The following is a 27,335-nucleotide window of genomic DNA, read 5'->3' on the forward strand; positions in this document are numbered from 1 at the left end:
AGAAAGAAATTATATATATATATATATATATATATATATATATATATATAAGCATATGTGGAAAGAGCAGTATGTCCAGATTTACAGTATTCCCAAAACGTAGGTAAAATACCCAGATTTCTTTCTACTTGTGAGTTGTGAAGTGCATATCTGAAGGACACTTTTCTCACACTGTGATGAAGTTGTGTCGAGCAGGATGATCTGTGACAGTAATGGAGAAGCTAAAGCCAATGGTTTTGTCCATTAAACTGCACTTAAGGCTGCTGAGAGGCCGTTAGGAAGATGGTGTGCTGATAAATGACCGTCTAGTGTCTATATATGCCATGATGCGGAATGAGAAAAACACACAAAGCCAAATGCCAATCCAGACCCATAAAAATAAATAAATAAACATTAGTGATAAAAACTTGCCTTGCAACTTGTGTCGCGAGGAGCTGTGTGTATGTGTAATATTTTAAATGTTATTTTTTATTTAAAATAATTTATTTCATAATTAATGATTATTTTTCAAAATTATTAAATAATAATTTGTAACTTCTTTGTAAGTCTTTAGGTGAATGATGAATATATAATATTTTTTTTATATTTTACAGCTGATGGGACATATTTCACAGAAAACTGCATACATCATTCACAAAAAAAAATTCTATATTTGCAGTAGTGAAATAAAACTAATGGTATTAGTAAATGACTATTATTATTATTATTATAGTTACAGTATATATTATTAATAATATTATTATTATTATTAAAGTCACTTTTGCCACAAGCACTTGATTTCTCATCTTGCTGTCAGCTTCCATCCGTCCGTCCATCCATCATCCATCCATCCACCAATCAATCATCCATCCATCCGTCCATCCATCAGGTTTGTACCATCATATTGGCATTTTCAAATACCATGGTATTTAAATACTGCAATATTCATTACATGGTTCTTCAAAGAATACGTGTACCATGGCACAAGTCGAATATCCAGGGTAATGTGTTTAATCAGACAGCAGACAGAGTTTTCCACACATGTGATCCTGGTCTTTATTGGTGAGGGAAATGTTAACACTTGATGATGCAATACATTCAAACATCAAACGGTGCTCTAGCGATGTGGACTTCACACCGGAACGTGGGATTTTTTACTTCTTTCCGAGAACTTCAGAGAGAGAAAGAGAGAGAAATGTGCTTTGAAGCGGAACACTATTGCAAGGTGACGGGGTGACGGCAGGGCGACAGGAGCGAGGGACAAAAAACGCCACTGCTTCTCACACTCTCCTACGATTCACATCGATTTCTGTAAAATAACAAAGGGTGACATTTTTCAAACAAAGTGCTGGCAGAACAATGTGCTGCGGCCCAGAGGATAAAAGTGTTGAGGACAGCGCTCGCAGGACAGACGGCCCGTCTAAAGCGGGACTTTTGAACAGCACCCGCTGGTTGGATGCGTTTAAATGGCAGCCATGGCCTCAGACTCTTTGGGTCGGCTGAGGACCACGTGTTCCAGCTGTCCAGAGTCTGACACGTCGTAGCTGGTCTTGTACTTGGCCAGGATCTTCATGAGTGGACGTAACTTCAGCCACCACTGTTCCTTAGGGGTTCTGTGACTGAAACACACAGGAGAGAAGGTCCGATACGTTACGAAATACACAATATCTGATGCTGTGAGAAGATAAGAACTGTGGTGTGGTGTGTGCTTACATGAAGTCGGTCTCGTCTTTGAGCTGAACCACAGGCTGGAAGACCAACGCACGCCGCCGCATGCCCAGCAAACAGGCCGAGTCTTCTGTGTTAGCAAACACTCTCCCTGCACAACACAACACACACACACACACACACAGGTTCACACACAGTCGCTAAATTGGAAATAGACAGATTAAAAAAAAAAAAATTATATATATATATATATATATATATATATATATATATATATATATATATATATATTAGGGGTGTAACGGTTCACAAAATTCACGGTTCGGTTCGATACGATACACTGATGTCACGGTTCGGTTCGGTTCGGTTCGATACGTTTTAGATACAGCAAAATGTAAAAACATCTCAACTTTTCAGAATGCCGCAAGCGCACCGCGGGTCATGTGACAAGAACCAACCAATCAGCTTCATCCTTTCCCGTAACAACGTTGAGAGCTCAGCCAAGATGAAGGAACAGCTGATCATAGTTGTATATGGATTGCAATTTTGAAATAAATTTAGTAGCAGAGCTACTGCAAGCGATTTTTAGAGCTGCAAATCCATTTATCCTTCGCTGAAATTTCCGCGTCTCATGGAGAGAGCACGTCATTGTTGCTTAGCAAAGACAGACGCCTCATGAGCGCTTCTGCCCGAGCGCTTTGGAAAGGAGGAGAAAGACGCGCTTAGCGTTTTCCACGCGTTTTTAGGCGCGATATGTGAACGGCCCCTAAGGCGCTCGCTCACTCAGCACGCGCTGAAGGCTCGTTGCAAAATGTCGAATGCCTTTAACAGACCAGAAATATAAGATCCTAAAATAACCAACAGGTCTGGTGTTTGGGTTGGATTCCCTGTAAGCTATAGTTTCTAAATGCTGCAGGGATAGTTTGCTGCGTGCATGTTTCTCCTTTTTTTCGTCTTTTCCCAGATAGTACTGACGCATATATCCCAGATATTCCCGCTGGTGTTTTTTTTTTTTTTTTTGTTTGTTTTTTTTGTATTCCCGCTGGTGTACCCTGTCATGTTGCAGATGCGACATACCGTTGTTTTTTTATCCACCACTCTCTTGCCATCACCATTATAGCTTAAAGGGAATCCAAAGTGCACCCAAACACCAGACCTGTTGGTTATTGGAGGATCTTCTCATTTCTAGTCTGTTAAACGCATTGGCTATTTTGCAACGAGCCTTCAGCGCGTACTGAGTGAGCGAGCGCCTGCTGAGTAGCCTAACATAAACATATAAGATGGTGTTTTTTTCTTCTTCGGGAGTGTCAGGGGCGTTGCCTGTTACGTTGTTTGGGTTATTGGGCTACCTTGTTGAACGCATATCATTATATATCTATCTCTCTCTTTTTTTTTTTTTTTTTCAAATATAATTAATTACTCCAACGAACCGTTCGGTATACATAATGCGTACCGCGTACCGAACCGAAAGCGTCGTACCGAACGGTTCAATACGAATACGCGTATCGTTACACCCCTAATATATATATATATATATATATATATATATATATATATATATATATATATATATATATATATATATATATATATATATATATATATATATATATACACACACACACATTTATATAACTTAGTATATTAATAGTTAGTATTATGGTTTATTATAGTAATGAAAGATAGTATATAGGAATATTTACAATAGTGAAAAAAAAAAATCTAAATCCACAAAAAAAAAAAAAAATTATTAGATATAAATGCATATAAACAATAATGGAAATCCACAGATTAAAAATATATAGGAATATTTAGAATAGTTAAGTGGCTAAAATAAAGTAAAATAAAATCCACAGATTATATATAAAAATCTAAATTAAACGTACATAGCCTAGTATATTAATAGTTAGTATTTATACTACATTACAGTAATTATAGATGCTATATAAGAATATTTACAACAGAAAACTGTCCTACATAAAATATAGGGGAAATCCACAGTAATATTTATATAGCTTAGTATGTTAATAGATAACATGTGTAGTATATTATTGGAATTATATATTGGAACAATTACAAGAGTGAACTGGCTTATAAAAAAAATTAAAAAAAGAAATATAGAGAATAGAGAATTAAAGTGTGCATGTGTGTGTGTGTGTGTGTATATATATATATATATATATATATATATATATATATATATATATATATATATATATATATATATATATAGACAGAGAGAAAGAGAGAGAGAATGTCACCACATCAGACTGATTAGAATATAAATGTTTACCTTCATCTTTATTCATCCACAGGCACAGCATAAGTAATAAAAACACACACATAATACTGAGCTGAAACAATGCAGCGACTCAACAATAATATTTCAAAATCAAGTAAATCAAGGTCAAGGATTATGTTGAGTACTGTGTAATGTGTGCAGTCATGATTACGCTTGAACAATATGACAAATCCTGGTGAACAACAGCACAGGTCAGTCAGAGGCTTGAGAGAGCTTTAGTGAAGTCTGTGTCAGGACCACTGTTGTCTTTCATACCTTGTCTGTAGCTTTCACTCAGCTTCTTGGTGATCCACTGCATGGCCTTGGCTGCGATTTTGGTCCCAAAGTTACGGTCAAATGGAGAAGGAGAACCACCCTAGTGAAAGATACATATTGGTAATAAAGAATCCTTTAATGTTTGTTTGTCATTTATTTTTCTATAATGTTAATATTATAATTAGATATGATAGTTTCATACTGTATTACTTATTTCATTTATTATGAGAGACGCACCGATCGACTGGCCTGGGCCTGACGTCACACTTAAACTCACATCGCATGTAAACATGTCATAATCATGAAAGCTCTTCACTGGGATTGAAGAAGACACAATAAATGCTTTTCCACTGCATGGTATGGCATGGTACGGCTCGTGTTGAGGTTCCAAGCAAACCGTACTGTTACCAAAACATGACATATAAACCAAGCCAAGCCGAGCCGTGTTGTACTGAGCCGTGCTGAGTCGAAGCACATACTGGAAAAGCTCCAAAAATCGTCAGCGATAATACCATAATTGTTGTTTTAACGATGTGCAATCTGATATTATTGAGTATATTGCAAAAACCGAACACGCTTACAGAGTGCACACATACGTTACAGTAAGTGATAAAGTCTAGTAGGTTAGACTAGTGTGTGTGTCATATAGTGTGCGTTCTTTCGCTGCATGATTCAGTCTTTTAATATGCATTAAGAATGATCACAATTCAAGATATGAGGGCAGAGGATACATATATTCATATATTTAAACAATGTCAAACTAAGAGTGCTGGGTTTTTTTCACCAAAAATCTGCATGATTACAAATGTGATACTGATTTTATACAACAGTTCAATAAACAAGAATAAGTTAATATTAAGAGACTTATGTTTTAGACAACATATTGGCTGTTTTTGCTCTATTTTGCTCTATTTGAGCAACATGATGGTGTTTTGTTCCTAATGAATCAACCGTTTAAAGGATTTGGTTCAATTGAATCGCCTATTAATTACCTATTAATTGTAACTTGCTGCCACCTACTGGTGGTTTTAATTTCACATAAAAAAAAAAAAAATATATATATATATATATATATATATATATATATATATATATATATATATATATATATATAATTTCAAATAACAGTATTCAAGATTTTATGTCTAAAGCACAAAACATTATTTATGCATTTGTAACTGCAGGATAAAGCATCCCATGCCCCACCGAGCTGCATGAAACTGTGAAAATGCATCAAAATGGCATTTTGCCAGATTAATTTTGTTGATACTGATTTAATTTGCCTGGTAACAGCCTAAATTTCTTATTATTTTAATTGACTACTTAAATGTAAGAATTTGACTCAAAACATGACACATCTTTAGAAAAAAATGGATTTAGAAAGATAAAAATGCTCACCATGCACACATGATATGGAGAATAAAAAAAAAGTCAGCATAGTATTATACATAATACAATAAAATTAACCTTACATGCTTAAAATAATATATCCCAAATAATAATTTTATTGTATATAAAGAAACATTTTGGTAGGCCAGGTATTCTTTACACACGAAAACCAGCCCAAACAATACAATTCAAGCACCATCTAAAGTGCTCCTGTTTCCAGATTACAGCTGTCTTTATTTTAAGCAATCATAATACTGGTTCACATGAATTAGCAGGCAAAAGAAAATGGTTTGTCTGCTACAGAGTATTGATTCATTAAAGTGGAGTTAATGGTGCCTGTCGGCTAGAGTGTTCTGTGATGTATGATTTATGTGCAGTACCTGCTGCATGTGACCCAGAACATTCTTCCTGCAGTCAAACACTCCCCTGCCCTCCTCGGAGTAGAGCTGATAGATGAAGTCTGTGGTGTAGTTTTCATTACTGTTCTCATTCCTGCATGAACACAAGCACAGACAAAGCAGCTGAGTGAGTGACAGACCGCCTGAGGCTCTGCTCCCACATCTCTATCACACACTGACCCAAAATACTCTCATCTGAGACAAGAGGAGAACAGACATGAGGGAACAAGCCACAAACTCAGAGTCTGTCTTCTCAGACAGACAGACAGACAGACACAGACACAGACAAAGATAGACAGGCAGACAAACAGACAGACAGACACAGACAGACAGACAAACAAACAGACACAGACAGACAGACACAGAAAGACAGACAGACAGACAAACAAACAGACACAGACAGACAAATAGAGATAGAGACAGACACAGACAAACAAACAAACAGACAGATACACAGACAGACAGACACAGAAAGACACAGACAGACAGAGACAGACAGACAGATAGACAGAAAAACAGACAGATACACAGACAGACAGACAGACAGATCGACAATCAGACAGACAGACAGACAGAGACATGGACGGACGGACGGACGGACGGACGGACAGACAGACAGACAGACAGACAGACAGACAGACAGACAGACAGACAGACAGACAGACAGACAGATAGATAGATAGATAGATAGATAGATAGATAGATAGATAGATAGATAGATAGATAGATAGATACCTCAGGATTAGTCCTCTCTGAATGCCGGTCTTCATTTTCTCTGTCAAGTGCTCTACGTTAGACTGAAGAAAAGAGAAATGCAGTTTCTTCATTTAACCAACAGATGGCACTAATGGTTATTGTTTACTAACTTGACACTAAATCAGATTATATAACCTTATGTGTAATTATTAATGGATCATGTTATATAATTTTATTGCTAAGACACTAGCGTTTTAGCTGTGTGTGTGTGTGTGTTGTTAACCTGTAGGTCTCTAATGTCAAAGGGCTCCTCAAAGATATACGCAGCATCTGCTCCTGCTGCCAGTCCACCAACACTGGCCAGATAACCACAGTAGCCTCCCATTGTCTCGATGATGAACACGCGGCGCTTCGTTCCACTGGCAGACTGCTTAATCCGGTCACATGTCTGACAAACACATACACGCTTAGTCATTTTTTGACTTCTTGAGTAATGCTGTAAATCTTGCTACAATCTGCTGAATCACTATCATGCCGGATACAGTACATGCAACAAGAGCCACTTTTGGAAGTCCAACTAAAAAATGTATTTTCTTACTAACTATTATGAGCACAAATCAGTTTGGAGACATGGAATATTTACTTTTCATGACAGTAAATCTAAGCCAAGATTAATTATTTTGTGTTCACAGAGAGCTTTAGAAAGATAAACTGCACTGAATATAGGATTTCGGGATACACCAAACTATTTATGATACACAGTAATGCTCCTCATACCAAACTGTATATAAGACTGCAGATGCTTTCTAAACTGTCTAAATGTTTTTATTACTAAGTATATTTGAGTCATTCTCAGGAAACTGTGACGTGTGCTGTGTGTGTGCTATCATAATAAAATAATAAAAATAATCTTACTGTTTGTTTGACTGTATGACTTGCATGGCCTATATATTCACCATTAAAATGAAAATGTTATAAATATATAGATATAGAATAAGTGATATATAGACAAATATTATTTAGGTATCATATTTTATCTTGTTAAGATTATTATTTAAGATAAATAATTGTATTTTATATATTTATTGTTTTATTTGTTCATTAGAAAATGTACATTTTATCTAAATTTAACCTGCATTACAATGTTTTTTTTACAACAATGACCTTTTGCTGTTACATTTCCCTTAAAATAATGGTTTGCCATCACATTTGAGTGAATAACATTATAATTTTAAGTAACTAGGTGCTTCAACAGATATAGGTTTATGTATATTTCAATGTGTTATTAATACATACTTTAGGGCTGTCAGACTCTCAAGTCAACTCTGTTATGGGGGAAAATATTAATATTAAGCATTAAGAACTAGAATACTGTAATGTGGTATTTGCAAACATCATTATTAGACATTGTGCAATTTCAAATTGTGAATCTAATAGGCTTGTCTCATTCTTTTAAAATATATTAATCAAATATTATATTTAAATTATATTTATGTAAAAAAATATATAAGGCTATAAAACAAGGTAAAAAAAAATAGTATAGTATTGTATAATCTTTAGTGGTATTTTGGCCTTGTCAGTCTTAATAGTTCAACTCTTTATGGAGAAAGATACTAATATTGAGCACATAAAATAATAGGATTTCATTAAAGCTTTTGCAATTTCAACCCTATAATATTCAACTCCAAAATGTGAAACTAATAGACTTGCCGCATAACTTGTTTTTCTTTTCAAATTATAATTATGCACAAATTATTATCATACAAATAATGTAAATAAAGAATATGTAATCTTATAATTCTTTTATAATTATTTCAATATTCTTTTGGCCTTGTCAAGCTCCATATTTCAACTCTGTTATGGGGGAAAATATTCATATGAAGCACACTGACTGTACATAATGTGATATCTGCAAGCTGACACTTTTATTACACATTTTGCCATTTTCAACCCCGTAAATTCATTGCCAAAATATGAATGTAACAGGCTTTGCACCAATTCTAATTCTAGAATTACAAGTGATGTGTCTGGATAGAAATAATGCTGTTTCCTGAGAATGACTCTTTAGCAGACAGGAAGGAGGTTTATCATCTTACCTCCACAATGGCATTGAGGGCCGTATCTGCCCCGATACTAAGGTCAGTTCCCGGCACATTGTTACTAATGGTGGCAGGCAGCATACAGAGCGGGACGCAAAACTCCTCATAACTGGACCGAGCCTCACACAGCTGCAGCAGACACTCTAAGGCCTTGAGCAGGTCAGCACAACACAGCAGGGGACAGCACAATGCACACGTTAGACCAGCAGGGGGAGTACTAGTGCAGGAGCGGACCCTTCTGATGGGACACCCACCGTGTGATGGCCGCCATGGCTTCAGACTGCGAGTCGAGGGGGAGAGGAAGGGGGTACGGATGGGGTCGGATTGACTTCTGCAGTCACACGCATACAGGGTTGTCACGTAGCAAAACACTGAAGCGAAACGGCAGGGATTCTGCACACTTGTAACAGACACAGAGGCAGCAAGACGACTCAGTCCACACATCAACACTGTGTACTGTAGTAGTGTACTGTAAGGTTTAGGAGGTTTAAGTTGATTTAAATGTGTCAGTTAGACCACATTCTTACATTATTTACCCTCATGTCATCACCACTGTGGTTTTGTTTCATAAGAAATAAACATTTTAGAGAATTATACATTAATGACGCACTATATTTGAAATATCTGTAGCTACATTCACATCCACTATTTGTGCTATTTTATTATTAACAAAAGGTGTTTTTTTTTTTTCTCTCTCTTTTCTCCTGTTTCCATCCAACTGGTCTTGTACCAGTAAAATAGTGCGTGTGATGTCATCCCTTAGAATTCTTTTTATATATATATATATATATATATATATATATATATATATATATATATATGCATACATTTTGCATTAGTTTTATAGCAAAAGTCTTCCCTTTAGCTGTTTACATAATTAAGTGTATCACAAATTATTTAATCCTTTACATCCCAAATCATTTCAAAATGGAGAGAGCAATAAGAGAAATTGACATATGAAATTTTTAAATAAGGAAATATAAAATAATACAAAATAAAATGAACCTCAAATTAAGACGTGTAATCAATAATAATAACACAAAATAATAATAATAAAAATAGACAAAATAAAAAAAATGACAATACATGATTTTTGAGAGATAACATTCTTGCAAATAGTAATAATATAATTTTATATACAATTTAATAATATCAACAGAATGGATTTCACACCTTTGAACACTGCAGAAAAAAAAACAGTGCTTTAATGTGAGCAGCAATACACTCATGTATGTTAATGGTAATATTATTCAACATTTATGTGCTCAAGTTAAATGGGTCAACATTTGTGAAATTGCATTTCCAAAAAACCTTGGATGGACACATGGACACTGACGCTTTATGCATAATTGTTTATAAGAGAATGATATTTGTGAGCTAAGGAAGAGAAGATTTCAGTTTTGGTGTTTTAGTTATTGGCGATCTTTCAACCTTGATATCCTTAGTCTCCATTCATATTTTTTAAACATCTAATATATCTTTATTAATTTATATTTTAGTTCAACAAAACGCTGAGTTTGGAAGACATGAGGGTTTTATGTGAACTGTAATAGATGAAAAACTGGCAGTAGCCTGTGATTTAGTAAGGCTTGTGTTGGTTTAAAGTAAAGCATGGATGTAGAGAAACTATGCAGACAGAGCTCAGCGATCTGTTATGACGGGTTAATGCAGTGTGATCACAGCACAGCACAGGCTCAGTCACATGACAGCCACAAAAAAAGCACAGCTCAAAACATGCCGCCATCATGTCATCTCCACTTACCTGTCAGCTAACGGCTCACCTTTGCGTTTACCAGCTCAAACATGAATGCTTAATGTAGAAATATCTGGCTAAATCTCACAAAACTACCAAGAAGATGTCCAGGTCATATTTTATCACACAAATTAATAAGGAATAATATTTTAAAAGAAAATGAAGTTGAATTTGGCCCGGACATATCTTTCTTTGCATGTTTGCTAATTAAATTAATTTTGGCCTGTCTACTTAAATGCCTTCATGTTGTTGGTTGTTGAAGGTATCCTTTGTTTAGAAATGTTCAGTTTATTAGCTTTTTTTCACTTTTGACTATATTTACACTGATGAATGAGCATTGTGGTTTTTTTTTTTCTTTTTTTTAAAGCAGACTTGAATTTATTTAGCTCATTAGGCATTATATAATGGTGACTCGGATGCCTATCTCAACCCAGCTGGCACAGGACGTCAATATAATGTCAGGTTGACATTTTGGACAGACGTTACATTTTGGCTGAGAATGAAAATCGGGTTGACGTCAATATTTGACGCCAATTTGATGTTGACTTAAAGGGTAAGTACACCTAAAAATGAAAATTCTGTCTTTAATTACTCACTCTCAAGTCGTTCCAAAGCCCATAAGACCTTTGTTCATCATCAGAACACAAATGAAGATATTTTTGATGCATTCTGAGAGCTTGAGAGCTTTGACCCTCCCATAGACAGCAAGGATACTACAACGATCAAGGTCCAGAAAGGTAGTGAGGACATCAGTAAAAAAGTCAATTTGAAATCAGTAGTTCAACCGTCATTTTACAAAGCTACAAGAATACTTTTTGTCCGCAAAGAAAACAAAAATAAAGACTTAGTTCAACAATTATTTCTCCTCCTCATCCAGTCTGCTGTGGCTTGCCTCAGCATTGTTGAATAAAGTTGTTAATTTTGTTTTCTTTGTGCACAAAATGTATTCTTGTTATTTCGGAATGAAATGATGATTACACTGATGTCCTTGCTACGTGCCTGGACCTTGATCGTGGTAGTACCCTTTACTGTCTTTGGGAGGGTCACAGAGCTCTCGGACTTCATGAAAATATCTTAATTTGTTTCCCGAAATGAACGAAGGTCTTAAGGGTTTGGAAAGACATGAGGGAGCAATTAATAACAGAATTTTATTTTTTGGATGAACTAACCCTTTAACGTTGGATTCTGGTTAAACAACCCAAAAACAACAAATATCAAGAACAGCTGACGTCGCCATTGGACATCAAATTAGCATTGACATTAGACTTTGAATTTTGGTAACTTCCTGTCACAACCGAAATTGAACCAAATATCAATGTCTTATGACACTGTGTGTCTGCTGGGAATAAGATTTGGTCGCTTTTTTTTTTTAATTTGCAGCCAAAGAAATATCCATAGTCTTTTGCCAATCGTGAAGCAATTTATGAAGTATAATCCACGCAGCGGTCACTTCTAAACCAAGTATCTTTCTGTTGGCCCATTTCAACTTGAATATGAAATCTGTTGCACAATCTTTCACTCTTGTGCGAAATTCTCAATTGTGACTGGATCTCATCCTTGAAAACTCACTGAACAATGGTGAATGCGAAGGCAGCTTTAAGTTTTGGAACCCACTGCTGCTGGTAGCCTAGTCTCACATGATTGGCTGGTAAACGTAAGGTAGAGCCTCTGTGATTGGCTTGTAAAGAGAAGACAGATACTCTGATGTGATTGGCTGGTGGGTGGCGCCCTCCAGCCTCACTTACATCAGTGATAGCGTTCAGAGCCGTGTCTGCACCAATGCTGAGATCTGAGCCAGGCACATTGTTGGAGACTGTGGCCGGCACCATGACCATAGGCACACACAACTCTTCATAAGTCCCGCGGGCTGCTAACAACTCCATGATCCCCAGGAGGGCCTGCAGGGCAGGGCAGATTTAGTGAACCGCCACCGGTGCAGGGAATGGGGATAGATTTAGGGGACAAACAGGGAATGACAGAGACAGACAGGGAAGGAACCGAGTGGAAAGCCACGGCCATCACGACGGAGAGCATGAGATAGAGGATCCACTCCGTACACACACTTCAAATTGAAACACTTGAGTAAAATATATACACACACGTCTGTATAGAAAGAGAGAAGATGAGCCTGAACACAAAGCATGAGATGACTTCAGAAAAGCAGGTGAGCTATTCTGGAATTGTTTGGTCTTTAATCGCGCCGTTTATCTTCTCAGCTGTTTGAATGTGAAATGGCTGAAAGATTAACTGCTAAGAAGGTGATTTTCCAATGATTTTGGATGTTTATTATGAAAAGAACAGGAGAACAGGAAGCTTTAGATGATGCTGCATAGGAAAACATGACGGAGAGGGCAGGCAAGTTAACAAAACAGTATCAATTACTTTTTAAATTAAGAATTAAAACGGTTATATATATATTATTGTTAATAATGGTATAATACCAATGGGTAACACTTTGCAATAACCTTTCTTAGTTAACCTTAATTAACTAGCATTAACTAACAATGAGGAATTCAGTTCTTTCAGTATTTATCAATCTTTGTCAATGTTAGTTACAAGTTAAAATACACCTCTTAGTTCATGTGAGCTCAGGTTCATTAAATAATATTAACAGATACTAGTTTAACAAATAAAGGTTTTAAAAATGTATTAGTACATGTTGTAATTAACATTAATTATGACTGATTAATGCTGTAGTAGAGTTTTTCATTGTTTGTTCATGTGGACTAATGCATTTAGTGGAAAAGCTTGGTACTGCGCCCAAACAAAATCTCATTTTTTGAGATATCAACCTCAAATTTGGAACAGAACTTGTGTAGAATTTTTCTAGCAGTTTTAAGAGTAAAACATGTTTTGTAAAATATATATTTTGCATAAAATCTAAATATTTTAATTATTATATTTCATATTTTCATAAACTTAAAACTTTGTTATATAATCTTTATAATTTTTTCACTTCTACAATAATCTTCAGTGTCTGCTTTAAAAAGAGACCAACCTTAAGTCTGTGGACCAAAGCATTCACACTTTATAACAGTTTAAGCTGGAAATGTCATTTTAACGTCTATGCTCAAAAAGTGGAACCGACAGTTAACAGGTTAAGGAAGTTTATTGCAAAGCGTTACCTATTTATGGTGGTTTTATTTGACCTTAATGCAAAAAAATAAAAATAAAATAAAATAATTTTTAAATATTATATATAATATCAACTGTGAAGCACATCCCATTTTTTAAGTTATTTATAAAACTGACCATCTTAAACATTAAAAAGCCTAAAGCCCAGGCTGGGAGACTTACCTCAAATCCTCCGATCATTAACAGTGCATTTATGTTATATTGTCGCATCTGTTCTGCAATTTTTTCAATGTGCTTTGCAGGAAGTGTTCTGCAAATTTAAAAACACTACACTGAGTATATAGCACATTGAATGCAAAATTATCTGCATTACTAAAATCTGTATAAAACATGCAACTTAACCTTTGTATATAAGATAAATACCGTTTAGTTCCCAGCAGGGATCCACCCTGACCTGTCCATCCACCTACATCTGCCCATTTGACCTCTTTTATCTGAGAAAGGAAAGCATAGTGGTCAAAAATGTTGAAACAACAATTTCTTAAAATTGTAAAAAGTGTACTTAACTGTCTTGAATCTACACTTATATAAAACGTATATAAAAATACACAAATATAAAAAGTACCTTTTTAAAAAAAAAAATACTTGTAGATAATAAAATATGAATGAAATAAAATTAAACTGGTGTGCTTAAAAAGAGTACAATTCCATGACTGTTTCTTAACATAGTTTTAAAAAGTGCACTTTGCAATAATGTGAAAATAAAAGTTTTACTTTAAAGTACATTTTAAATCATTGTTTTATTAATATTTTGATGTGCTTTGAAGAAGTACTCTTATTTTGAGGTGTTACTAAAACACATGTAAAGTAATTTATTTACCATTTTAAATAGAAAAACTGTTCATAGTTGAGTAGTTGCTGTCTCCATCATTGCAAATGTGTAATTACTAATGAATCTAAATACATGACAATAGAAATGGCATGAAGTTTATTTTAGTTTACCATAAATGCCGGTCAGTAAATATGACAATATACATTAATCATATTTAAAAGAGAAAAGAGGAAATTAAAATAAGAGGAAAAATTGTATACAAAGAAATACTATTAAAGTGGATATAAAAGGTATTTTAAAGTTTAATATAGTTTAAACTACATTTTAATTTAATTGTAATTAACATGCAATTAAATCTAAAGCCTCACATTCAGTTTGCACTTTTAAATTAAGCATATTCCTTTACATCATTGTACTCTTTTTAAATGTATGCTCAAGTGTATATTGTCACAAGGGTCTATACTTAAAAACACTTTAATGGCAACATTATTTAGCTGTCTTTGTCAAAAGTGCCCAATATGATGACTTCAGTAATTGTTTTTTAATCTAGTTTTAATCTTTTTTTTTTTTTTTAATAGAAATCCACATGGTTTAGATGCGATTATCATTCATGTGCTTTCTAAATTCATTGGCTTATTGGATTAGACTGGCTAAAGAGATCATAATGGAGAACTCTGCTATGATGAGACTCTTTCAGCCAAAAAATAACTCAATAAGTCTATCAATTCATCAGGGCCAGAGAGAAAGTAAGAATTCATCAATCAAACAAACAAACATGTATTTTGAACCTATTGTTAAAAGCACATATGGATTTGATGAGGCATTGCTTTCTCTAACCAGTGTGTAATCTCCTTGAGTTTGTTCAACAAGATAATCAGTGGATCATGTCTTAATCTAAGGGCCAAGCCCATGTAATGTAATTAATTGCTCAGTGTTTATCTTGATTCCTCCGAAACCTCTTAGCATACAGCTAATGGATTTTACACACCGCCCCCTATCAGCCCAGAGTGGTACTGCAGTGGTAAACGAGTTTATGTTAATCCTTTCATGTTCTGTGTCAGATAAGCAGAGCAGAGATAGAGCAGAGATAGAGCAGCCTGCGCCGCTTTCAACACCTACTTGAGTTAAACGTGTTAATTTACTGAGTACTTCCTGCTCTTGATGCAATTACTACAGCAATGCAATTAGCACAACTGGATGTGAGTGTGCCGTTTAAAAGTGCAGTATGTAACTGCCGTAAACTAGATGCATAAGAACTTGATGTAAATTTGTGGTAAATGCACTTTATTTGCTGTCCAAGCATGGCACAATTTTGCTCACACGTAAAGCATATATATGTCTCCCATATAAGCCACTGAGTTTAATATAGGAATGTGCAAATAAATATGTACCTGTCCCTTAGAGAATCCTTCGAATCCGTCGCTGACAGCGAACATCTTGTGTCCCTCGGAGATGCCCACTCTGACAGCGGAGCGCACGGCTGCATTCATGCCGGCCGCAGGGGCGCCCACGTTCAACACAGCCACGTTAAAATTGCTCTGAATGGATAGTGAAGACATAACATGTCAAAAACGTTCAAATCACTTCTCATAATCCAACACACTGTTTGCTTGCATAAGCCTTCAGCTATATTACTCACTTATGTTCGGTTGTCTATAATAAACACAGCAAGCGTCCTCGTGGATTACTGTAAATCCTGCTGGATATATGCAGCCTGACATGTACAGCACATTAAAAATGGCCATATTTATTTATATAACTAGCAGGTATGTCTATATATTTGAAGCCTGGTATCGTTGTGTTTTTGTGTTGACCACTCAATGCCTATTAAGAATCGAACAATGTTTCCATCCAGCTGTGGTTGGTTCATCAATCTGCTTTCCATTCCCATCGGTGCAGGGTAATGTGGTCTTTCGTTTGCTCAACACACAGCCCGGAGCATCAGAGAATGATTATTGAATAAACACTTCTGGACAAGAGGCTGTTTAACTTTGGTGTCTGTGCCATTCAAGACTTGTTTTCTGGTTTACACAAGGCTTTTAGAAAAGCAGCTTAGAAATCGCTGGGAAATGGCTATGTGCAAAACATAATCATGAAAAATAATCATGTAAATTCATTGGTAATTAAAAATTGTAAACCCTAAAGAACAATTAGATATTGAAACTTTAGTTCAATCATTAATAATTATCTAATTGAATCTTTCTATATTCTGCATAAAGGCCCTTTAAGGATTATTTGACATTGAGATGATGATAATAATAATAACAATAATAATAATACTAAAAATAACTATCGACAAGCAGAAATATTCACACAGGATGTGTATCAGGACTAATTAATCCTGGTTTCATCTGGAAGCATCTGCTAGGGGTGGAAATCTGTCTCGCAGCATCCAGCAAGGGCTTGTGAATAGCTAAGTCTGGTCCAGCAGCATGCTGATGTCAAGTGAGAGATCACCAGGGTAAAACAAACACAGCATCCCTCTCAGGACCCGACACTCACGTGTGGAAGCTCAGACTCTGGTTTGCGGTGAGCCAGCAGTTTGTAAGTCTTCAGATTGTTCTCAAAGCTCCTGCATGTGCACACACAAACATATAAGTGTTATCCTTATATTTTTGTAGTTGTGATCAAAATAAAAAGAACTTAAATTAGTGTTTAGTTTAGTAAGTTTGGGGTCAGTAAGATTATCTTTAATAAAAAAATACATAAAACTGTTCAAAAATGATAGTAAAGACTAAAAAAGTCATTAGCTGTCATTAGCAATGCTTCCATCCAAAGATCTGAATTAAACGCGCAAAGTGCATAAAATATTTGCGAATAAAGCAAAAAAAAAAAAAAAGCACAAAATTGTCACTTCCTGATAAACTGGGAATAAATAAAAGGAAGGAAACTAGGAAAAGCCACTGAATATAAAAATGTTCATATATGATCATTTATTTGCAGGTCAGAGTGAGCAGATGAAACACAATAAATGCGGTCATTGCTATCGCAATTGTATTGCATTGCTATTGCTATCCCATTTCATAGCGCAAAGTCACATGACTTTTTTGATGCGCATGAAGGAATTTACTCTGTAAATGTGTTTCCATCATAATTTTTGTAAAAAAAATAAAATAATAATTATTATTATTTACATAGCTATTGTTAGAAATATATATATATATATATATATATATATTTTTTTTTTATTTTTTTTTTTTTTACTTATTGCGCAGCAAATCATCATATTTTCATGATTTCTGAAGGATCATGTGACACTGAAGACTAGAGTAATGATGCTGAAAATACAGCTCCGCATCACAGGATTTTAAAATATATTAAAATAGAAATAGCTATTTTGAATTTTACTGCAATATTACTGTCTAAAATGTATTTTTGATCAAATTCCCCCTTGGTGACCAAAGGAGACTTCTTTCAAAAACATAAAAAAAAAAGCTGGTAGTGTACAAGCTACTCTCAGTCGGAAGAAGCTTCAGTCAAACGACAACATAAAATTAACACACCACAAGTTACAAACAAAACATATGAAACACACCTGCCACGAAGCCGCACGGCCTCTTCAAATCTTTTCTCATCCATGGCCTTCTGCACCTCCTGAGTCTACGAGACAAACAGAAGCATTTCCTTTATACTGTAAATCCTGTCATATATGGTTTTTGGGGGGTTTGAACTGACAATATCTGGATCATAATCCATTTCAGCATTGAGAAAAAAATAAGTTATATAATGCACATTTTTATTAATGTGTAAAATAATAGTTATAATCTAATTGTCATTACTGTAATGACGTAAAGTGAATCATTTTGAACAGACACAGTTTTTATTGAACTAAATGTAATTAGATATTAAATGTAAATACATTCATAGGGATGCAAATGTGGGAATGATTCATGAGTGCAGCAGTAATGCTGTGTTTTCATTCCTCTGCTGAACTGCATGAGTGAGGATCTTTATCATCACAGCACTAAACCCGACGTGGCATCTGTCCAAGTCTTACCATCTGCACACACTCCATGAGGGGCAGCCGCACAGACTGGTTCCCTCGCAGAGACACCACGCAGGCTGCCGTGTTTGCAGTGGTCTCAAGCAGTGCCAGAACCGCCTCTACACCCATACGACTGGCCTGAGAACAAACACAAGACAGCACTTATTCAGCTATAATGGAATCTGAGTCACTTCATGTATAGAAATAGATTTTATTCCATGTAAACAGAAAATGTCATTTTAAATCCTTCTTGGAATTACATACTTGACTTGTTTCACCCTGCACTAAGAACTTCTACAGTACATGTTGTGTTCATTAAATACATTTAATCTGAAGTATTGCTTGTGTGTTATGTTTAAGCTAATTTTATGAGAAATGTATGCCTGTTGGATCCAAAGGTCCAGCTACTGTTAGTGTTGTCTGTGATCGACAGCATGCCAGAGAAGATCTACATGAACATAATGTTGAAAATAAATACAAAATTCCCCCAGAAGACCACTTAGGAAAAACGCTTAAGTCCTTCTGTTCCTCCATTATTATTATTTTAATTTCCCCTGAGTGTACTTGAGGCTTTATTTTGTGCTTCATCATTGTGGAAAGCGCAGAACACGTGCCGTGTGTGGACATCAAATCTGTTTATGTACTTAATGTAAGCTGCCCAACCCTCCTGTTTATATCTCACCAGAATCCGGTCAAATGCTGAAGGGGTCCCTCCTCTCTGGACGTGGCCCAGGATGGTCACGCGTGTGTCGAAGCCCAGACGCTGAACCACCAGCTGGAGGGGTAATAAAGAAGATTTAGAGCTGAATTATAGGAATCAAGGGAATTTTGTGGTTAATATATTTGTATTGCCCATCATGCAAGATATAATAAAAAGTTAAATCCTGCCACTTTATTTTATTGTAAGTAAAAATGATCACCATAATCATACTGTTTATTAGCCATTCAGTAAACAACATGTTAATAATTAAGCCCATGGTCACTGTTAATGTTTCGAAGAGGACATTGTTAGAATTCTAAAAAAATATACAATTTTGTGTCCCATTGAGAAAAAAGTCATATGAGTTTGTAACAACAGCAGAGTCAGAGTAAATGATGCCAGAATTTTCATTTTTGGGTGAAGTACATCATACATCATAGTACATCATAAGAATGCATGCATTAGCATAAAGATTCAAAAGAAAGCTGCAATGCACATGCAAAGAATAAAAAAGCATTAATTGGTGCATTAAAAACATTAATTGGTGAAATCAGAACAGCTGATAAATTCAGTCAGTAAATTAGAGCCCATTTTTAGTAGTTAGCATTCAGAGACTGTGCTAAACGTGTTAATTGGTTCAACTGCTGCAAGACCTTTTTCAGGCTGAGAAAATGTACACAACAATCTGAACAAAGAAAACAGAAATGTTTCCATTTCCACAACTAAATCTATATTTTTACACTGGCTGAAGAAAAGAGTGGTGCTTTCCTGTGTAACACATACCACCATGATACTGGTGTTAACTTGCAAATGTTCCCCACAATTTCCCCTTTTTCTATAATATTCTGAACCTGGATAAGTCTGGAGCCTCACATATTACAGTACATGTAGCCTATTCCTCTACCATGTTCTAATAAGTTGATTTTTCTAAGTGTCCATCTAAGATATCATTCATGTAGTACCACAAAAAAGTGACAAGATATGGAATGAATTCTTAAATTTAGGGTTAGGGTTTTTTACAAATAAAGTATGAGCAATACTAATAGTGTTGCTTACCTAGTTTTTCTTGAAACAGACAGTATTCTGAAAGAACATATAAGACTGAACTGTAAAGCACTGGGAGATGTGCATGCTCCTGGTTAATGTAGCATTCAGAAGGCTTACTCACTGATGCCGTGCAGTATTAAGATATAAGCAGAGGATAGCCGTAGCTGGTTATGTTCAGAGGTGACCACAAGTGCCTTAACAGAAAGAGTGTGTGTGTGTGTGTGCGTGTGTGTGTGTGTGTGTGTGTGTGTGTGTGTGTGTGTGTTTAAGCAAACCACACAGGGCAAAGCCAGAGCAGGGCGGACACACAGAGCTCACAGAGGTCAGGGGTCAGTGCATGAGCTTGATCTCTATACGCCTCATGTACTTACATTCTTTACATGTTCTGAGGTAATGGCCTTGTTGTTACGATCAATCGCACCTTCAGCTACTATTATGATATTCAGCCTTTTCATTCCTGCCCGTTTCTGAGAGGGTAAGAGACACGTCACAAACCGAAGACAAAACAGCGGGAGAGATTCAAAAAGCTGGAATTCAGACTGCAGAAGTGACTCTGTACTGAAACACCAATCCCACTGAAGCAACTTTTCCTTGAGAGCAAGTGGCTGTATTCTTCTTTATAATCACCAAGTTGCTTCACTTTTTTGGTTAAGTCGCCAAGTCGTTGCCCTGTCTACTAAGTCACTGTTTGTAGATACAATTACTGTTAGATGAATTTCCGAGTCAATGTACTTGCGGTCAAGGCCAGCAAGACTCTGTACTACTGGTTGCTATTGAACTTGAATATGACTTATCAGGTTATCAATGCAAATTGCTCTCAGTGTGAAAACCCCTTGTACTCTCATGGCATTTGGTAGAATCTGCAGCAAGTCTCTTAGTGTCATTGGAGTTTTTTTTAGAGATGGGCCGCTCCAGTTATGGACCATTCCAGATTTTTGCTCTCTCCCTTTGAAAACATTCAGTACTCACATCCTTGACTATACTAGAAGTAATAGCTTTTCCATGTCTGTCAATGGCTCCTTCAGCGACTATGATTATGTTCAACCTTGAACCTCTGGATCGCGTCTGGGGCAGTGAACACATTTGTTTCACAAAAAAACATGAGCATGTTACAGAAGCGTATACCAATAGACAAATGGATAAATGGGATGAATATGGAATGTAAATCCATAACCTGTAAATGTGTATGTAAAGCCCATGATGAAGAGTAGTGATGCTGCTAACTGTATTTCAGTAGTATGGCTGTTTCGCAAACAAATACTGATAAATCCATAATAAATATCACACACTTCTAGAACGTCTCTATCAAGTTGTGATGGAAAGCTGCAGTATACATTTCAATGAATATATTTTACTTCATAAAAATGGAAGATTCTCTGAAGTTAATCCAGTTGACATTATAGCATGAGTCGCTTCCCTAACACTGTGCACACAACCTCAAGCTTACTTTAATGGTTTTGACAATTTTTCCAGGTGAAAAACTAGTAATGAATGTAATATAAGTGTGAACTCATGACTAACAGGAGAGGTTTATCATGTGAGCTACATCTAGTTTAGTGAGAAGTGATGTATTTTTGTTTTACCGCGGAGAGTTTTTGACACATTTTCTCTTCCCAGCCATCCTCAGGGGGCATTTCAGGAATCAACACCCAGTCGGCTCCACATGCCAGGGCACTCACCAATGCCAGATAGCTTTACACAAGCGCATACAGATACGTAGAGTACAGGGTCTTATTTGAGACAATGCAGCACGCAAACACCATGCCAATCATATGTTTTGAACAAATCCAGGCCAAAATAGTTGGTGATAATATATCTTACCCACAATGCCTGCCCATCACTTCCAGCACAAATGTCCTCTGGTGACTGTAAACCACAAAGAATTATTAGCCAATGACTAGGAATCACTGAAAAACTGGCTTTTTTTTAAATAAACATCTGGTGAATTAAGATAAAGTCATTTTAGATTCATGTAACCTTGTTGAAGTACCTCTGAGCTGTAGTCATGATGGCATCCACCACCTCGATGATCCGGTGGAGGGCTGAGTCTGTTCCTATTGTCATGTCGGTGCCACAGAAGTCATTGTCGATAGAGCCCACCATGCCCACAATGTGAAGAGCAGAGTATTTCTGAGCTGCCTCCTCATCGATCAGACCTACGGTCGAAAACAGCAACAAAAAAGCATATTTGATCATTTTTGTCAAATTTAAGCCTATCTGAAATCATAGAAAATTCCTGACCAATACCTTTAAAATTCTGCTAAATTCATGTATAAATGTTTCGAACAGCTAAAATGCTTTGCATGTAAATCTGTACATGAAATAACCCTCAATAAATGAGATTTCTCTCATCTGCAGCTCATACTTTGCTGGACCAGCTCTGCCAGCAGGCCACTCCACTCCTCTCTGAAGAGATTGGCCCCGGTCAAACTGCCGTCTCCTCCAATCACACACAGGTTAGTGATGCCCCTCTGCACCAGGTTATGAGCCGCCTTCAGACGACCTTCGTGCGTGCGGAAATCTTTGCATCGTGCGCTGCCTATAACAGTGCCTCCCTGAAACACAAGCATACCAAATCTTAACCACCGCAAACATGAGATGGAAAAGCTATTGATCTTGCGACACTAGCAGCATTGGTGTGTTCGAATGCTCTAAGGGGCTGAATGCTTCTCATCACACCCACCATTTGCAGCATGCTGGACACACTCTCCCATGTGGCCTCCTTGATGTTGTCGCCTCCATCCACCATACCCTGATATCCCTGTACAATACACAAACATGCATTTAAAATCGTGCCTCTTATCCCTGAATGACCTCTTAGTTACCAGAAATGAAATCTAATAACCAGTTCACGGAAATTGGCAGGCAATGTTCTGGCTTTGCAAAGACACTGCTTCAAGGTGAAGTGTGTCATTTCTGCACCACTAGCAAATGCAAATGCGACAAAACAAATGATTTAACAAGTCAAATGACACGCTTCACCTTTAAGAACGAGGAGGGAATCATGAGAAAACCATGTGTGGGTTTCTTCACCGCTGCAGTTGTATAAAATAAGGGTGGGTGAAGATATTGGGCCTATTATATCCAGACATCTCTTCAAGCAGGGCTGAGATGCTATGTGATACTTATGGAAAAATCGTGTTTATTTGAGGCCAGATACATAGGGCTTTAATTCAAACCACTCTGGAAACACTTCTGCTATGCCAGCAACTCTGAAATGGATTCATTATTATTTACAATACATGACTTATTCCACTAAAAGCCTGTGTGTATTCATAAAACTTCTTAAGTAGAAACATTTCTATATTGGAAATAAATAACTGGCCATTGAGAGAGGGTGAACAGCAACTTTGAGAGTCATTGAACCCATATGTTATACAGCAATGACATAGTTTGTTTTATTAATGTTTGCACATTAGTATTCAGCATGCAAAGCCATGTCATTCTGATGAACAGAATCATCTGAATTCTGTAGAAATGTACTAGACACCGACCTCATGAACGAAGTAGACTTTGGCTCCAACATATATTCCCATTCGGACCACAGCCCGAACAGCAGCATTCATTCCTGCATGCAGGGGAAAAAAAAAACAGACACATCACATTGGAAGGATATCTGTATAAAAATACTGGGAAAACAGGTTAGAACTGGCTGCTTGTTTGTATTAGCACTTGATCGTGTCATTTGAGGATCACTGGAATGCAACTGTGCAGCAGTCTCTGAGGGCCATTCAAATTGTTGCTAGCCTAATACCTCACATATTTATATCATTTATAATTGGTTAATTCTCTATATTTGCTCACTGAAAGCAACACTGCTTTTACTAGGCAACACAGGAAAGGAATGGGAAAGAATCTGAATCAGCAGGACGGCTCAGTTCAAGGAAAACAAATATTGTAGGTGATTCGATTTCAGTAGACACCTGCTTTGAAGGGACGGGTTACACAAAAATGAAAAGTAATTCCTAATTTACTCAACTTTAAACTTTGTAAACTGACTTTTCTTCTGCAGAATACAAAAAAGAGAGCTCTTTTCCATGTGAATTCAACTACAAAAGCACCATTAAATTAGTTTGTATGACATGTGCCTAGCTATATTCCTAGTCCTTTGAAGTTAGATACAGCGTGGGGGAGTATCTAGATACATGTAACGAAATTACATGATTTAATTACAAAGTAAGGTAACACTTTATTTGAAGGAGTTCCTGTTACACTTATTACATGTACTTACTATTACAACACAGACTTAACCCTAACCATATAGTAAGTAAATGTAGTTAATCAATATTACTCAGTACTTAAATGTATAATTACACTGTAACAAGGACACCTTCAAATAAAGTGTAACTTAGAATAAATGTGACTGTAATTTGTTACAGTTACTGAGCAATATAATTTTATTAAATTACAGTTTATGAACATGTTAAAAGATTACAAAGTGGGCTGAATCTGAATATTTTCACACACATACAGACATGATTGATTTATTTCCCAAATAGCATCAACTGCTCTAAAATACGAGACACCATGCTTATCTAATAACTGAATATGCTTTTTTTAAGATAAACATTTTTTATTCTTTTTTCTCAGGCAGTTTCTTGTCGTAGCTATGCAAAGATCTGATTTCAAAACAGTGCCATAGCTATTAAATGGTTTCTCTGTACTTTACCTCAGATCGATCACAAAGTAAAAAGTGATGCTAATGTCTGATTTTGTGGCGGCTGTGCTTTAAAATTGTATTATCATAATCCTAATCCTAAAGACTTTTAAAGTCTGGCAGTAATCAGTGTTAACTGTAAGCCTGCTTTAAATGTTTGAAAATGATTAACAGTTGAAAACATTCGCTAGAAATGTATACAAGTAACCAAATGCAATCAGTTACATTACTGATAAAGTAATTGAAATCATTACACTACTTTTCAACACTGGTCATGCATAGCTTCATGTGACAAACAACATTGCCTGATGGTCTTTAGATGGTTTTAAATCCACAGCTAAAGCAACCGTCTCTCTGGGCCTGTAGATACAGTATTGATTAGGTTTCCCCTAGTCCTTTTTAGCTCCTTAGTTTTTTTTAGAAAAAGCCCTAGGTGTTTATCCCCCACCTGTTCGTCTGATGTGAGATTTATCGAGGTTAGAGATCGGCCCTGGAGGCTCTTAAAAATTCAGTGTCATCGTGAGCTTGAGCTTTTAAATCAGCCACTGTTAAATGATTTATCTAAACAGACAGAGAATGCAGCAGCCCTGATATTCATGTCCTGCAGCTGCTTTAAAGATCTAACGTGTTAATTGAGTGAATTCATCTATAACATGTTCTGTGTTCAGGATAGCCTACGTAGATACAAGACACTGGAATGACTAATATTACACATAAGTTACATCAGATCAGAGTCACTACAGAAATTACTCATTCCATCTGGCGACTCATTAACTATTAAAATTAATGTGAATTTTTCACAGAGTAACCTACACTGCAGTCCAAAACAAGAACATTTAGGAGCTATTTCATCTCATGAGTTTTTTCAGTCGTTCATTCATCGCGTGACAGACCTATAAGCTTTACATTTGCAGTCTATTCCAGAAAGAAACTTAATAATGATAATAGCCAACTCTTTATTACCTTTGATACAACATTCAGTGTATGGAAATAACAATCATCACAGAAATTCACACATTTATAAACTGTAAGAAGTAAAAAGCTACAATTTGAGACCAGAAACGAAGTAACTGTAAGAGTAAATAATAACTGGTAGACATGTCAGGGAAGTAACACGTAAGATTTTAATTATATTTGATAAAATAAACTAAATTAGTCGAAAAAAGACCGGTTCATTATGTTGAACGAGCCGCAGGGTCCTTGTCGGTAAAGTGATCCGAACTTCCCATCACTAGTGTAAACGTGACATTGGTTTAAAGCCGTGCGCGTTGGTCACATGACTCATTTTCCTGTGACGTAATTCTTCGTCTCGAACGCGCACTCGCGTCTCCTCACGTACGCATCTTTCAGGCTTCCTACACCCTAAAACCCCCAATTCAACTCTGCTTTTCAAACACATCACTTCATGAAGAAAGATTCGTGAGCTTTAAAACACGGGAAAGAAACCGTGAAAAGCGCCGCAACTTCCAGGTCGAAGAAAATCATCGTTTCGTTGATTGACAGACAGAAACGCGCTGATAAGAGGTAACACACAGATGCCGGTTAATTTTAAGAAAACACAAGCAAGCATCACCATCATTTAGTTTGGATGGAGTAGAGTCCATGAATGAAAACAGTGTGCTGTTCGTGAAGGTCACACGATTCCGCAATGCAGAGGCATGTAAAGTTACTGATAGCGGAATAAATGTCACGCATTCATCTAAACACCATCTCAACAGATAAAGTAAAGCTGTCTTCTATCTGAAAACATTATGATAGAAACGAAAGCTTCTGTCATCTGACATGAGCTCAGATGTATTTACTGAGAGCTGCTTCATCCTCATCCTCCACCTCAACCTGCATTTCTACTAATATTAACCAGTCTAAACAGCAAGCAGTCGTGAAACTAAAACGATAACACTGGTCCTAAACGTCAACCATGTATCGCTCAAACATATCACATTGCAACATCTGTGATGTTGTAAACATCTCGTGGTTATATTTCCTTCCCTACGAACCTTCAAGGACCATTTCATCCATCCTGACGAGAAGCGAACCCAAGATTCGAACAAACTTGATACAATGTAACTGAACAGCCCATTTAATGCTGGTGACAGTGTATAATGTAACAAAATGCACATCACATGTCAAAGTGAAACTATGTAGAGATCTTTCTGAACACAGTGATACAATATGACACTGAAAATAAGGATTTCAAGTGATGCATTAGAAGGAAATGTAAACTGAATGACCAAGAGCTGCCTGTCAGGATGATAAGAGTGTAACGTCACCTTGCGCATCTCCTCCGCTCGTCAGCACTGCTATGGCTTTCCCAGCGCCTGTCAGGTTCTCAAAGAACTTCTTGTTGTCTGTCTGAGCCATCTTCCCTTTTGATACTTACAATTGGTTGAAATGCAATAATGGATAAATTAAACTCTGTATGAAATGGTGCCGGTTTGGGGACTGTTTGGCTGTCCTCCCCTCTCCTCTTCTCTTCCTGCGGTCTCCTCCTGCACGTCCT

At 36.4% G+C, this 27,335-nt stretch overlaps 1 protein-coding gene across 7 annotated transcripts; it reads right to left on the reverse strand.

Moving 5' to 3' along the window:
- Nucleotides 1-1,006: 1,006 nt before the first annotated feature.
- Nucleotides 1,007-27,335, reverse strand: LOC113042198 (ATP-dependent 6-phosphofructokinase, platelet type-like). 7 transcript variants are annotated; one of them, XM_026200830.1, is made up of 23 exons: nucleotides 27,106-27,335; nucleotides 23,673-23,746; nucleotides 22,862-22,939; nucleotides 22,544-22,733; nucleotides 22,169-22,334; nucleotides 22,000-22,044; nucleotides 21,762-21,870; nucleotides 20,550-20,645; nucleotides 19,114-19,206; nucleotides 18,444-18,569; nucleotides 17,982-18,046; nucleotides 16,949-17,018; nucleotides 15,838-15,984; nucleotides 14,038-14,108; nucleotides 13,837-13,924; nucleotides 8,784-8,936; nucleotides 6,971-7,135; nucleotides 6,727-6,788; nucleotides 5,974-6,085; nucleotides 4,205-4,304; nucleotides 3,941-3,946; nucleotides 1,693-1,798; nucleotides 1,007-1,598 (listed from the first exon to the last, which is right to left on the reverse strand). In XM_026200830.1, exons 1-23 carry the CDS (start codon nucleotides 27,194-27,196, stop codon nucleotides 1,442-1,444), a joined length of 2,370 nt encoding a protein of 789 aa, XP_026056615.1. In that variant the 5' UTR covers nucleotides 27,197-27,335; the 3' UTR covers nucleotides 1,007-1,441. The 7 variants fall into 7 exon arrangements, with proteins under 7 accessions (XP_026056615.1, XP_026056617.1, XP_026056618.1 ...); XM_026200832.1 differs by lacking the exon at nucleotides 8,784-8,936 and adding an exon at nucleotides 12,285-12,437; XM_026200833.1 differs by lacking the exon at nucleotides 20,550-20,645 and adding an exon at nucleotides 21,148-21,243.

This window comes from Carassius auratus, chromosome 24 (assembly GCF_003368295.1).
Source record: "Carassius auratus strain Wakin chromosome 24, ASM336829v1, whole genome shotgun sequence".
NCBI lineage: Eukaryota > Metazoa > Chordata > Actinopteri > Cypriniformes > Cyprinidae > Carassius > Carassius auratus.

What these genes read in the sequence shown, in the direction of transcription:
- LOC113042198 (XM_026200830.1), bottom strand. Translation starts at nt 27,196, where the DNA reads ATGGCTCAGACAGACAACAAGAAGTTCTTTGAGAACCTGACAGGCGCT. An exon ending in AAGTCTACTTCGTTCATGAG is followed by an intron (nt 22,940 to 23,672) that starts GTCGGTGTCTAG and finishes TGTATTGTACAG; the next exon opens with GGATATCAGGGTATGGTGGA. An exon ending in CCCTCAATGCCATTGTGGAG is followed by an intron (nt 7,136 to 8,783) that starts GTAAGATGATAA and finishes TGTGTTTGTCAG; the next exon opens with ACATGTGACCGGATTAAGCA.